General features: G+C 40.5%; 1 protein-coding gene across 4 annotated transcripts in view; it reads left to right on the top strand.

Annotated features, from left to right (window-relative positions):
- The window catches only part of LOC106585046 (histone-lysine N-methyltransferase NSD3), a 32,497-nt gene extending 26,319 nt beyond the window's left edge, over positions 1 to 6,178 (top strand). For all 4 annotated transcript variants that reach the window (XM_014170797.3, XM_014170800.3, XM_014170799.3 and 1 more), the window contains 2 exons: positions 5,055 to 5,259; positions 5,443 to 6,178. In XM_014170797.3, the coding sequence (XP_014026272.1) occupies positions 5,055 to 5,259; positions 5,443 to 5,723 (486 nt within the window). In that variant the 3' untranslated portion in view covers positions 5,724 to 6,178. The remainder of the gene's footprint in view (positions 1 to 5,054; positions 5,260 to 5,442) is intronic.
- The last annotated feature ends 8,875 nt before the right edge of the window (positions 6,179 to 15,053 follow it).

Here is a 15,053-nt window from a genome sequence, read left to right as displayed (position 1 = left end):
TTCTTATGCAATGTGGCTGATGCAACAGATAAGAACGTTTAGCTTAAAATGTTGATAAACTAGGCTATTTCTGCACATTTATAAGCGCAGCAATGCGCACACGGCAGTATAAGTGCTAATGGGAAAACACAATTATTAAAAGTGACTGCAAATGCGATTATGCATGTAATGCTTTTATTATAAAGGTGCATTATTTTTATAAATGATCTTCCCCAAACTTGAAATTCACACTCTGCTTATTTATGCCAGTTAGGCTCTACACCTCTTGTAAAGCGGATTAATGTGCTTAATTTTAAGATGTTATTAGGCCTATGGGCTAGGCTACCTGGGCGGCAGGTAGCCTAGTGGTTAGAGTGTTGGACTAGTAACCGAAAGGTTGCAAGATCGAATCCCCGAGCTGACAAGGTAAAAATCTGTCTTTCTGCCCCTGAACAAGGCAGTTAACCCAGTGTTCCTAGGCCGTCATTGAAAATACGAATTTGTTCTTAACTGACTTGGCAAGTTAAATATACGTTTAAAAGAACTATGATTTGAAAAAAAAGGCGTTGTTTCTTGCCTTAAGCTGGGCATCATTCACAAGTGATAATATATCATTCACAAGTGATAGGCTAATATTTTCACCCATCAGACTATTCTTGATATACTAAATAATATGTGTGTGAAATTAGTTTTGATTTAAAATGGACCGTTATCATGCCCCTGTCTCAAAAACATGGGCAGGGGAAAAAATACATGTCATCTATGCACTTAAATAGTGAATGGAGGACGCTGTTCCCGTGGCTCATTTTCATGCCAGCCAGGTAGGCTTACTCCTGTAAAGATAAGCAATGTGCTTAATATTAGGAAAGTTGAGAAATAAATATCGTAGGCCTAGCCTATAGAATGCTGATCGGATCCTCCTCTTTTTAATAGAGCCTATTAATCTGTTTTCTCACACAATTGTATAGTTAGCATGTTTGGTAGGCTACTAATGATCATCAGCAGCATCAGAGCTTGCAGAAGCCTAATTACCATGACTAAAGGTCACATGGAATTTGACTGCCATCATGACTCGTGACCGCCTGTGTGGTGGTAACACGGTCACTGCAACAGCCCTAGGTAATACCAGCGCACTCATGTAGGAGAGTGCACTTTTTGTAAAACACAAATGGCCAGTGATATTGTGGAGGCTATATGCAGGAATAAACCGTATAAGCACTTCTTTCAGTGGGCATTGCATATACTCACTTCTTGATCCCTACTGATGCGTATCTAGTGCAGTGGAGGTATACGACTTATCAATTATGTAGTACAATAGGGAAATCATGCACAGAGTAGCCTACACAATCGCAAAGGCTGCACACATCCTAGTTTCAGCAGAATATAATCTGCAGGCAGCAAGAGTGTGCAGCTCTCAGCTGGTTTTGGCATGGAGTAGCTCACAGAACAATGACATCGGTAGCCGGTAGGGTAGGAAAGACGTTTCAACTTATATCTACCAGTAAATGCTAACTAAGGCAACAATGGCTATGCAAACCAGGTATTGAAAAAGTTTAGTCCAAAGTGTTGGTTAATAGGCTATTTGTGATGCGCAATTGTCATCATGCCCTGTTTGCATCAGGGGTGTAGACACGGATGGGCCTGGGTGGACTGAGGGCAACCCACTGGGAAACCAGGTCCTGACAGGCCCACCCAATCAGATTGATGTGGTTTAAGCATTGTTGTGGACTTAGACAATCATTATTCTTTTCTATGAAAAAAACGAGATTTTTGAGAGTGAAAATCAATAGGAAAACTCATTTTTTTTAAAACTGGATTTTTCACACATGGTGCCTTTCCTTTGCTGGGCGGGCCATTTGGAAACTTTTGAGCAACATTTTTGTACACCTAATTCTCCAGGCCACACTACACCACTGCATAGGGCCGATGAAAAGACAGCAGTCACACACAGCATAATGTTAAAGGATAAGCAGTCCATAAACTCGGACATAATAAGCCAGTAGGTCCCAATCATAAGAATACAAAAACACAACCATTAACCATTTCCCAATCTAAATGTACAACTATTACTTCCCGTTGCAAAAAACATTTCACCTTTAGCACACAAAGTAACCTGTGACCTAAAGTTGAAAGTGGAACTGACAGCATTTTAACTACTTTGTCTGTTCGTTTCATATCGGCAATCATAATATCAGTAAAAAATATCAAATTACCAGTAAATGCTACAAAGCCAACTTTATCAGAGCTTTTAAAAATAGATTATATTTGACTCAACATTCCATGTTGGCAGAATAGATGGATGCAGTTTCAATGACTCAATATTCTTGACAAAAACTTACGAACGTAACTAAGGCTAGAAATGTCAATACAATCAAACTAGCAAGGGCAATGATCACAAGTCAGTCATAACGTGGCTAATAGGCTAGCGTATCTATTTATGTAGCAAGCTAAAAACACGGAGCCTAACGTTAGCTAAATAACTAGCTAGCTGCAAGGAGGATGTCATATCTTGCCATTGGAGAAGTGGGTGAGTGACTGACTTTTTCCCCTCATATAGTTTTTACATGTCTATACACAGCTAGAGATGCAGGTGTCATTTGGTTAGTTAGCAAAAACTTTAACGACTGTTATCCAGTTAGCATATCTCTTGCGTTCGCAAATTCACACAGGCTATCTACTCCAATTTCAGAACACCTGATTTAATTTACGAACATGCAACAAAAAAAGTTATGGTCAAGAAGGCTCTAGATAACATGTAAACAGCCTAACCAGCTCTGCTACGGCGAGTAAAATAGTCAGTGAGGTGTTCTCTCATTTGTGTCTGGAAGTATCTAGCTAGCTAACTTTAGCCAGTTAGCTTAGGTGCTTGGTTGGGACAAGCATGCATTGCCAGGCAAGCTGCAGGAAGACGAGGAGGCTACCATTCCCCATCGTTTCAGTGCAATTTTGACGGCCAACTAGCTATAAAAGTTTATCGTATTTTCCTTCATTTAATTTTATCTCATCTTGCTCTGGAAAGCATTAGTTATTGACCATGTTGTTTATGTGCATAACTGAGGGAGAGAACATACCTTTTTCATAGTTGCTTGATCCATAGGACTGTAAAGTTCAGAAATGTAAGAGGACTCCTATGATTGGTGGAGTGCTGCAGAGATGGTTGTCCTTATTCTCCACAGAGGAACTCTGGAGCTCTGTCAGAGTGGCCATCGGGTTCTTGGTCACCTTCCTGACCAAGGCCCTTCTCTCCTGATTGCTCAGTTTGGCTGGGCAGCCAGCTCTAGTAAGAGTCAGGGTGGTTCCAAACTACTTCCATTTAATAATGATGGAGGCCACTGTGTTCTGGGGACCTTCAATGCTGCAGACAGTTTTTGGTACCCTTCCTCAGATCTGTGCCTCGACACAATCCTGTCTCGGAGCTCTACGGACAATTCCTTCGACCTCATGGCTTGGTTTTTGCTCTGACATGCACTGTCAACTGTGTGCCTTTCCAAATCACGTCCAATCAATTGAATTTACCACAGTAGCTCTCAATTCACGAGCTGGGCATATCCAGCATGCATTTGTAGTCTAGTCTACTTGTGTGCTGTTATAGCCTGTTGCTGTAGCTACTGTCATGGAGTTTGCTAAATATTTTCATAAATAATCTGATAAAACACAAAGGTGAAAAATCAAGGTGACTTACAAAGATGAGGAGGAGCAAGAGAGGTAGTGCGGTAATGTAGTGTCCACAACTAAATAGTCATTGTGGTATTTGAAAAGACCGGTATCCCAAAAGCATGATGGTGTACTTACTATGTGCACATGCTAACAGAAAGGAAAGAGGTGGGTATCTAGCTAAGTGTGTCATTATAGCAAAGTATTTATAAACAAAAAATCTGATCTCTTAAAAGTTCAGCTCATTTCCGTTCTATTAACTATACAATAGGCCATCATTGATTTAAATAAAAAAATATTACCTCTTTCAAGGAGCTTTCTGTTTTGATAGGGTTATTTTACCTAAAGCCCTTTAGGCCTCCCTATAGAAAAATAAAACTCTGCATCCCTGCCCAGCCTGGCCTGAGTGGTCTGAAGGGTGTTCAGCATCCCCAGTGGCTCTTTAAGTGAGGAGAGGATATTCTCTACTGCTGGTCTGCTCTCCAGTCACCATCACATGACCCTGAACCCCCACAGACTCTGGCCAAACTCAGGTTTCCAAAAATGAATTCAAAGGCACTGTAGACAGAGCCTAATAAGACATGTTTCCTTTCATTTGTATTTAGTTCTAAGTAAGTTACAGCCTATATGTGCAGTTATGATGATTTAATACAACATTTTGTTTAAATGCTGAGCTCTTAATGTCCCTGCCAGCCTAGTGTGTCGCACTCGCAAATGCTTCCCAATTTGTTTCTTTGTAGGCTATAGCCTTGAAATAATTTAAATAATATAGCGTAAATAATTAATTTTCGTTCCTTCTTAGGCTACCTGTGTGGCTCCTGCCCAATTTAGAGTGTTTATATGCTGTTTAATAAGACATGTAGCCTATGAAATGATGAGCGCTTCTGACAGTCACCTTTTCATGTTAATTCAAATACTTTTCATTCAAATCATATGGTTTGGTTTCCATAGGCTACTTCAAAACCAAATGGTAGGTCCAGGTAGTCACTAAAATAGATGGGTGTTGGTTAAATTGTGATTTTAACGAATGGAGCGAATTTGAAGCTGCAGTGTTTTTGTGCTTTGAGTGAGGAGAGGTTTTTAGCAGAGCGGTTGGAAAGGATGTTGAGCGCCGGAAAGCACCGCTCCATGTGTGATCAGCGGGATTGGGATGAGAGACTCATTTTTAGTTTATTTTCCTTTACATACTAAATGTATGAGTTTAACTCTATAATATGATCATAATGATCAATACTTTGTGTACCTTAAAAAAAGATGGCGGCCCACAGGTGAATACAAACGAAATATGAAATTATATTAATTTCTATATTGTACCTTTTTAACCCCCCGCCCCCATTATAACAAAACAAATTATAATAGTCACACAATAAAAAAGTATCATCTGAGCCGATTGTTTATGACGTTGTTTTTCTGTCTGTCAGAGTGCAGTGGTGATGGAGAAGGAGGAGAAGGCGAGGAACGCTAAGCTGAAGCCCAAGAAGCGTAAGCTGCGACCGGAAGGGAAGCGCACACATGAGTACTTCTGTTTCTGCTGCGGAGAGGGAGGGGAGCTGGTCATATGTGACAAGAAGGACTGTCTTAAAGCTTATCACCTGCTGTGTCTCAACCTCACCAAACCCCCATATGGTATGCTGTGGGTGTGTGTGGGGGTGGGTGTGTGTGGGGGGTGTGTGTGTCTATACGTTAATAACGTCTCTGTGTGTGTGTGTGTGTGTGTGTGTGTGTGTGTGTGTGTGTGTGTGTGTGTGTGTGTGTGTGTGTGTGTGTGTGTGTGTGTGTGTGTGTGTGTGTGTGTGTGTGTGTGTGTAGGTCGTTGGGAGTGCCCATGGCATGACTGCAGTGTGTGTGGTGTCCCAGCCTCAGCGCTCTGTGACTTCTGCCCTCGCTCCTTCTGCCGGCAACATGAGGGGGGAGCTCTCACCCCCTCTACCCTGGAGGGTCGCCCCTGCTGCTCCAACCACAACCCCCTCAGCCCCCTGGGCCCCAACGCCAACCCCCCACATACTCACACACACCACCCTGGTACGGTCAGTATCAAAGAAGAGCCAGAGGACCCCGAGGAGGAGCCCAGCCAGCAGGACCGAGAGTAAAGCTGTCTCAAATCGCACCCTTTTCCCTAAAATAGTGCACTAGAAATGGAGCACTATACCTATGGGGAAGAGGGTGTGATTAGAGATGTGCCATAAAGTGAAAGAGACCAGAACTGCAGCCAACAGTTACACCTGATATTCCCATGGGCTGGACAGAATGACTGACAGACCGAAGGACTGACAGGCGCAGACTTGGTGTGAGTAGTCAGTGGTTCTATGTCAGAGAGCGGAGCAGAGCTCCTCTATCTAAGGATTTTGGGCGTGGAGGAGAGGGCAAGGGGAGATTGAGAGGTGTGCCGCACATCACCCCAAATAACCAGTGTTTGTTTCACCACTTCAGTGTGATTCTGTCATTTCTACAAGTGTGGATTCTCAGTGTTATGTCATTGGTTACCGGCACTTTGAAGAACTCCGTGAGGGGGATGGAGAGGGGGTTTAAACCTTTTTCCAACATGCTGCTTTTCTCTTTGTTTACTTCCTGTGTACTGGGGTTGCTAGTGGCCCGTTGCCAGGGGCTGCTTCATGTCCCCAGAAGGCTTTGCTGTGTGTTGGTGAGCCAGCAGAGTCAGGCCCAACACTCCTACCACCCTCATCACTCCAGACATGATCCATCGATCCCTATCTTGCTCTCCTTTCACAACGAGAAGAAAATAGATTTGTGCAATTTTCAGGATCACACTATATTCCGACATTCCTTATACCTGTTTTTGATACACTTATGAATGAAATTAATATATATATATAATATATATATATATAGTACCAGTCAAAAGTTTGGAAACACCTACTCATGTAGTAAGTAATAAATTTGAAACAAATCAAAATATATTTTATATTTTATTCTTCAAAGTAGCCACCCTTTGCTTTGATGACAACTTTGCACACTCTTGGCATTCTCTCAACCAGCTTCATGAGGAATGCTTTTCCAACAGTCTTAAAGTAGTTCCCACATATGCTGGGCACTTGTTGGCTGCTTTTTCCTTCACTCTGCCGTCCAACTAATCCGAAACCATCTCAATTGGGTTGAGGTTGGGTGATTGTGGAGGCCAGGTCATCTGATGCAGCACTCCACCACTCTCCTGATTGGTCAAATAACCGCCTGGAGATGTATTGGGTCATTGTACTCTTGAAAAAAAAATAGTCCCACTAAGCGCAAACCAGATGGGATTGCGTATATCGTTGCAGAAGTACCATCAAACCACCTCCTCCTTGCTTCACGGTGGTAACCACACATGCAGAGATAATCCGTTCACCTACTCTGCGTCTCACAAAGACGCACCGTTTGGAACCAAAAATCTCAAATTTGGACTCATTAGACCATAGGACAGATTTCCACCGGTCTAATGTCCATTGCTCATGTTTCTTGGCCCAAGCAAGTCTCTTCTTCTTATTGATGTCCTTTAGTAGTGATTTCTTTGCAGCAATTTGACCATGAAGGCTTGATTCACACAATCTTCTCTGAACAGTTGATGTTGAGATGTGTCTGTTACTTGAACTCTGTGAAGCATTTATTTGGGCTGCAATCTCTGAGGCTGGTAACTCTGGGTTTTCCTTTCCTGTGTCGGTCCTCATGAGAGCCAGTTCATCGCTTGAGGGTTTTTGCGACTGCACTTGAAGAAACGTTCAAAGTTCATGACATTTTCCGGATTGACTGACCTTCATGTCTTAAAGTAATGATGGACTGTCGTTTCTCTTTGCTTATTTGAGTTGTTCTTGACATAATATGGACTTGGTCTTTCACGAGATAGGGCTATCTTCTGTATACTACCCCGACCTTGTCACAACACAGCTGATTGTCTCAAACACATTAAGAAGGAAAGAAATCCCACAAATTAACTTTTAACAAGGCACACCTGTTAATTGAAATGCATTCCAGGTGACTGCCTCATGAAGCTGGTTGAGAGAATGCCAAGGATGTGCAAAGCTGTCATCAAGGCAAAGGGTGGCTACTTTGTAGAATCTTAAATATATTTTGATTTGTTTTACACTTTTTTGGATACAATTTGAATCCATATGTGTTGTTTCATAGTTTTGATGTCTTTACTATTATTCTACAATGTAGAAAATAGTACAAATAAAGAAAAAACATTGATTAAGTAAGTTTGTCCAAACCTTTGACTGGTACTGGTGCCTTCAGAAAGTATTCACACCCCTTGAATTATTCCACATTTTGTTGTTACTGCCCGAATTCAAAATTGATTAAATATTTTTTCTTCTCACCTTACACACAATAATCCATAATGACAAAGGGAAAACATGTTTTAGAAATTTCTACACCTTTATTAAAAATGAAATATTTAATTAACATAATTATTCACACCACTGTCAATACATGTTAGAATCACCTTTGGCTGTGATTACAGCTGTGAGTCTTTCTGTGTAAGTCTCTAAGAGCTTTGCACACCTAGATTGTGCACTATTTTCCCCATTTATTATTTTCAAAATTCTTCAAGCTCTGTCAAATTTGGTTGATCATTGCTAAACAACCATTTTCATGTCTTGCAATAGATTTTCAAGCAGATTTTAAGTAAAAACTGTAACTCGGCCACTCAGGAACATTCACCGTCTTGGTTAGGAACTCCAGTGTAGATTTGGCCTTGTTTTTTAAGTTCTTGACCTGCTGAAAGGTGAATTAATCTCCCAGTGTCTGGTGGAAAGTAGACTGAGCCAGTTTTACTCTGGGATTGTGCCTGTGCTTACCTCCATTCCGATAATTTTTTATTCTGAAAAACTCACCGGACCTTAATGATGACAAGCATACCCATTACATGATACAGCCACCACTATGCTTGAAAATATTGAGTAGTACTCCGTAATGTGTTGTGTTGGATTTGCCCCAAACATAACTTTTTATTCAGGACAAAAATATATATTGCTTTGCCACATTTTTTGTAGTTTTACTTTAGTGCCTTATTGTAAACATGATTTTTATTCTGTACAGGCTTACTTCTTTTCACTCTGTCAATTATGTTAGTATTGTGGAGTAACTACAATGTTGTTGATCCATCCTCAGTTTTCTCCTATTACAGCCATTTAACTCTGTAACTGGTTTAAAGCCACCCCTGAACAGTCCGGTAACTGAGTTAGGAAGGACGCCTGTGTCTTTGTAGCGACTGGGTTTATTGATACGTCATCCAAAGAGTAATTAATAACTTCACCATGCTCAAATGTTTACCCATCTACCAATAGGTGCCCCTCTTTGCGTGGCATTGGAAAACCGCCCTGGTCTTTGTGGTTGAATCTGTGTTTGAAATGTACTGCTCGACTGTTGGACCTTACAGATAATTGTATGTGTGGGGTACAGAGATGAGGTTAACACTATTATTGCACACAGTGAGTCCATGCAAGTTATCGTGACTTGTTAAGCAAATGTTTATTCCTTAACTTATCTAGGCTTGCCATAAGAAAGGTTTTGAATACTTATTGACTCTTGGCATTTCAGCTTTTCATTTGAATTAATTAGTAAAACGTTTGGAAAACGTGATTCCACTTTGACATTATAGGGTATTGTGTGTAGGCCAGTAACACAAAAAATCGAAATGTTATCAATTTCAAATTCAGGATGTAACATAACAAAATGTGGAAAAAGTCAACGGGTGTGAATACTTTCTGAAGGCAGTTTGTGTGTGTGTGTATATATATATTTTTATTGTATATATATTATTTGTATATTATGATATATATATATATATGCTGAACAAAAATATGAACTCAACCATTTCAAAGATTTTTCTAAGTTACAGTTCATATAAGGAATAAATTCATTAGGCCCTAATCCATGGATTTCACTGGGAATACAGATATGCATCTGTTGTTCATAAATACCTTAAAAAAATGAAGATAGGGGGCGTGGATCAGAAAACCTGTCAGTATCTGGTGTGACCACCATTTGCCTCATGCAACGCGACACATCTCCTTCACATAGTTGATCAGGTTGTTGATTATGGCCTGTGGATTGTTCTCCCACTCGTCTTCAGTGGCTGTGTGAAGTTGCTGGATATTGCCGGAACTGGAACATGCTGTCATACACGTCGATGAAGAGCCTCCCAAACATGCTCAATGGGTGACATGTCTGGTGAGTATGCAGACCATTGAAGAACTGGGACATTTTCAGCTTCCAGAAATTGTGTACAGATTCTTGTGACATGGGGCCGTGCATTATCACGCTGAAACATGAGGTGATGACAGTGGATGAATGGCACGACAATGGGCCTCCAGGATTTCAGCACCGTATCTCTGTGCATTCACATTGCTATTGATTTAAAATGAAATTGTGTTCGTTGTCCGTAGTTTATGCCTGCTCATACCATAACCCGACTGCCACCATGGGGCACTCTGTTCACAACGTTGACATCAGCAAACCACTCTCCTACACCACGCTGTCTGCCTGGTACAGTTGAAACCGGGATTCATCTGTGAAGAGCACATTTCTCCAGCATGCCAGTGGCCATCGAAGGTGATTATTTACCCACTGAAGTCGGTTACGACACCAAACTCCAGTCAGGTCAAGACCCTGTTGAGGATGACAGCACGCAGAGCCCCCTTGAGACGGTTTCTGACAATTTGTGCATAAATATTTTGGTTGTGCAAGCCCACAGTTTCACCAGCTGTCCGGGTGGCTGGTCCAGATGATCTCGCAGGTGAAGAAGCCAGTTGTGGAGGTCCTGGGCTGGCGTGGTTACACATGGTTTGTGGTTATGAGGCCGGTTGGACGTACTGCCAAATTCTCCAAAACGAAGTTGGAGGTGGCTTATGGTAGGGGAATGAACATTCAATTATCTGGCAACAGCTCTGTTGGACATTCCTGCAGTCAGCATGCCGATTGCACGCTCCCTCAACTTGAGACATCTGTGGCATTGTTGTGACAAAACTGCACATTTTAGTGGCCTTTTATTGTCCCCAGCACAAGGTTTACCTGTGTAATGATCATACTGTTTAATCAGCTTCTTGATATGCCACCCCTGTCATGTGGATGGATTATCTTGGCAAAGATTACATTTGTATTTTTGTTCAGTGTGTGTATGTAATAAATATATATACACACACACACACATATTCACTTAGTGGCCAGTTTATTAGGTACACTACCCCGTTCACAAAAATAGTTCACTCCTACAGACAGTGAGTCACGTAACCATGGTTTGCTATATAAAGCAGGCAGACAGGCATTGAGACATTCAGTTACTGTTTGATTAAATGTTAAATGAGAAAAACGAGTGACCTAAGTGACTTTGAGCGTGGTATGATTGTTGGTACCAGGCAAGCCCAGTTCCAGTATCTCAGAAATGGCCGGCCTGGGCTTTTCATGCATGAGTGTCTAGGGTTTACCGAGAATGGTATGACAAACAAAAAACATCCAGTCAGCGGTAGTTCTCCGGACGATAAAACAGCTCGTTGATGAGAAGTCGCAGGAGAATGGCAAGAATTGTGCAAGCTAACAGGCGGGCCTCAAACAGGGAAATAATGCAGTACAACAGTGGTGTGCAAAACAGCATCTCGGAACACACAACTTGTTAATCCGGATGGGCTATTGTAGCAGACGACCACACCGGATTTCACTCCTATCAACTAAAAACATGAATAAGTGGCTCCAGTGGGCATGCAATCACCAACACTGGACAATTTGAGGAGTGGAAAAACATTGCCTGGTCCGACGTGTCCCGGTTACTGTTGCATCATGCTGAGTCAGGATTTTATATAAGCAGCATGAGTCCGTGGCCCCATCCAGCCTAGTGTCAACGGTACAGGCTGGTGGTGTAATGGTGTGGGGAATGTTTTCCTGGAACATGTTAGGTCCCTTGATACCAATTGAGCAACGTTTCCATGCCTCAAAGAATTCAGGCTGTTCTGGAGGCAAAGTGGGGTCCGATACGCTAGATGGGTGTACCTAATAAACTGGGGGTCCGATACGCTAGATGGGTGTACCTAATAAACTGGCCACATAGTGTGTGTATATATACATACTCAGTGGCCAGTTTATATATATTTGTTTATGTTTACAAACAGATTATCTCACTTCATCTCGGTGAATGGTGTATTGTTTGTTTAGGTGTTTAGAATTGTGCAGATCTCCTTGTGAATATAGTCCTTCTAATAAGGTGAATTATAAGGGCATATAGTGTAATGTATGACATCACATCATTACATTTAAGTTCTATTTGTCAGTTCCCCAGTCTCACTCTCCATTGTGGACATAATTGGTTCATATTGTAAACCACAAGTGTTTAAGAGAAGGAGAAGGGAGGCATTTTCACTCTTCTATGACTGTCCCCCTTCACTGTGTATGGAAACAGACAGGAATGCGTTTTTGGAGAGGAAGTTACATTTCATTCAAATTGAGAGGTTGAGCAGCATACTTTCTGGTGATTATTTCCTCCTAGGATTTAGTGTTACACTTCATTAGATTAGTGAAGTGTTATATTATACAGATATGGTCCCAGTCTGTTTGTACACGGTAATGCAGTCAGCCTTGAGGGACTCATTTCCAATATACTGACCTGAGAGAGAGGTGGCTGTTCATTGGCCCTGTGTGCAGTAATTTAAGTGATGCTGTGTGTACTGTACTGTACACGTAAACGTTATGTTTTAAATTGTTCTGCTAAACCTTTTTAAAGCACTTTCACAGTTTATTGCTACATACTTTTGGTAGGTCATAACATATATGTATATAATACATGACATTGTACATGCTTGAAGTGGATACCTCTTTTCTGTGGTAATGTAGGAATTTGAAACTGTTTTGTAACTTCTGCTATAGGTCCAACGACATGATCCAAATATCTTTGCGACTGAAAACGTTCTCTCACACAAGTTACTGCCGATCACATTTTCCGTTTTTTTTTAATCATAGTAGAACGACTAACGCCCTCGTCTTAATTCAAGGTATTTAGTACATTCTGTATTTTGCCCTGGTGGGTATTTATTTTCACCTTTTTGTATGATTGTGTACATCTCCACAAATTGGTTTTGTATCAACATTAAGTTATAGAGTACTTCGGTATCAGATAAGTAAAGAAAATGTAGTGTTTTTAATCTCATCCTCCTATGACAGATTTTTAAAATTATATCACACCCTTTATACTAGTTGATTTATGTATCAAAAACGCCTATTGGAAAACAGCACCCACCCAAAGTATTAAGTAACAGACTATAAAACAATAGGGAGCTTTAAAATTGATGATTCTGTATGTAGTTGTCGTTTACATTTCATACATTTTCTATTAGTGTAATGGTACCACTGTTTGATAACAGCTGCTCCTCATAGGCCAAGCTCTCTGTATTGTGACTCACTGTACTCATGTTAATGCAGTTAAAAGCAATTGAACATTGTGATGTGAAGTAAACAAGCACTTAATTCAGCCTAAACTCACATTATCATGTTGAACCTAGAACAGTAGTCTGCTAATCTTGTCTGAGCCTGTGCATTCTCTTCTCTGGAACATTACTGATTTATGTATCCATGCCTTTAAAACGATAGCTCACAGAAAATACACGTTTGTCAAATGTTTCCATACCTCTTGTTGTCTTGTGTCAAACTGTGTCCACATTCATGTCTTAACGAAATAGAATTAGATTGTGCCAATATCTTACATTCATTTGGGATTGAAGCCTGCTGATTTCTCCTAATGCATATAGAAGGGTAAACACAACTGAATGGAATATGGACTCAGTTGCTCTCAAACCTGCCAAATGATAGTCTTTTCTTTCGATAGGTGTTAGATTTAGATCATTTCAGTACTAGGCTGTGGTCCACGCAGCGCACGATCATATAGGTGCATCAAGGCACTGTCATATTTTTAACAACCTTTTAAAACTTGAATTATATTTTGTTCTTTAATTTCATTATTTTTGTATTGTTTTGTACTACAGATCAATATGTTCACAAACATGAGTGTTTACTGATAACTGATTTGACATGGTAGATATCTATGATGGATATTAGGCCTGTTCATTCTGAGCCACATCTCAGGTCCTCTGGCTGTCTTGTCATGGTTTGTAAAGGAGTACCTAGTCTTTAAGCCTTCTCTAACCTTCAATTAGTGACCATTGTAAACTGGACCATTGTATGCTTACCCCAACACAAAGCAATTTGTGCAGAACTATATCATTTTCAGCCAAGACTTGATGCACCCCTTCCATTCTGAAGGGAAGGTAAATCTGAATCTGTTTTATCAGTTGGGGACATATTTTGTATCCATTTTTAATGCTCATTTGTTGTTATGTTAAAAACAACCACATGTGGATTCTCTTTTTTGTCATTGTATTCTGATTTGATCCTCTATTGGTATTGCACAAAGATTATCCAGGCCAACCCAATAGCCTTTTTTTTATTTTTTTTTGCACCTGTTTTGAAACTTACTCACTTTATGCCAGTTAGACTTGAACACAACATTCAGTCTGTACAATGACCATATAGTCGTCATTCTGTTTGCCACAGACATAGATTTTAACCATGTTTTTACATGATCTTCCTCGCTGAAGAGGATGTCAAACAGTAGGGTTACGAAGAGTGAGTTATCAAAGTATTATCTTCCAACACAGACTTTGGAAGGGGCCCTTTCTGAAGCATATGTTTCTGTTCCACACCTTCCAGTTATTTTTGATTTTGTGCAATACTATTTGTTATTTCTGTCATTACAGGTGATTGACATGCTCTCCCAGACGTTAGGAAAAAACGTGTTTTCAGAGGAACTCATTTCTCTAGTCATATAGTGAAACTGCTTTGGGGATTACGCCGGGGTCGTATCTATCTCTTAATGTTGCTTCAATTAAAAAGTGGATGAACACAAAGTTACCATATTGTTTTACTGTTCAGCAGTCATTATTGCATAATGTTAAGACTTGTACATAAATTGCATTGAACTTGCATAGGATAATGTTACTGTGGAGTGCTATTGCCTGTAAAATTCTGCTTCTAAATGTGTGTGTGACTGTGAGAATGCCACTCTTTTGTACATGACTGTCTTTTTATTTTTTTCATTCTAAAGGAGGTTGAGTTGGAGCTGAGGAGTTCAGACATGCCTGAAGTTTGACTAAAATAAAGCTGTACTGTGTCTCAGTGGAAGTCATTTGTCTCTCTCTTCATGGAAAATAGAATATCACTTTAAATTGCCAGATTAAAATAATCGATAGTAATTGCATTTGTATTAATTTTTTTGTCAATGAGCCCAAAGACACTCTTGGGTCATAATAATCACATTTGTCATTTTACCATTGTCCCACTAGAGGTCGTCCCGTTAACGTGACGTGGCATCGCACTTTATGCTGCGTTAAAGACAACTGGAAACTCGTGAAAAACGGGCTCCGACTGGGGAAAATCGTTTTGAATGG

The sequence above is a fragment of the Salmo salar genome, chromosome 24 (assembly GCF_965601325.2).
Source record: "Salmo salar chromosome 24, fSalSal1, whole genome shotgun sequence".
NCBI lineage: Eukaryota > Metazoa > Chordata > Actinopteri > Salmoniformes > Salmonidae > Salmo > Salmo salar.
Note: the sequence above shows the minus strand (reverse complement) of the source record. Positions and strands in the feature narration are given on the sequence as shown.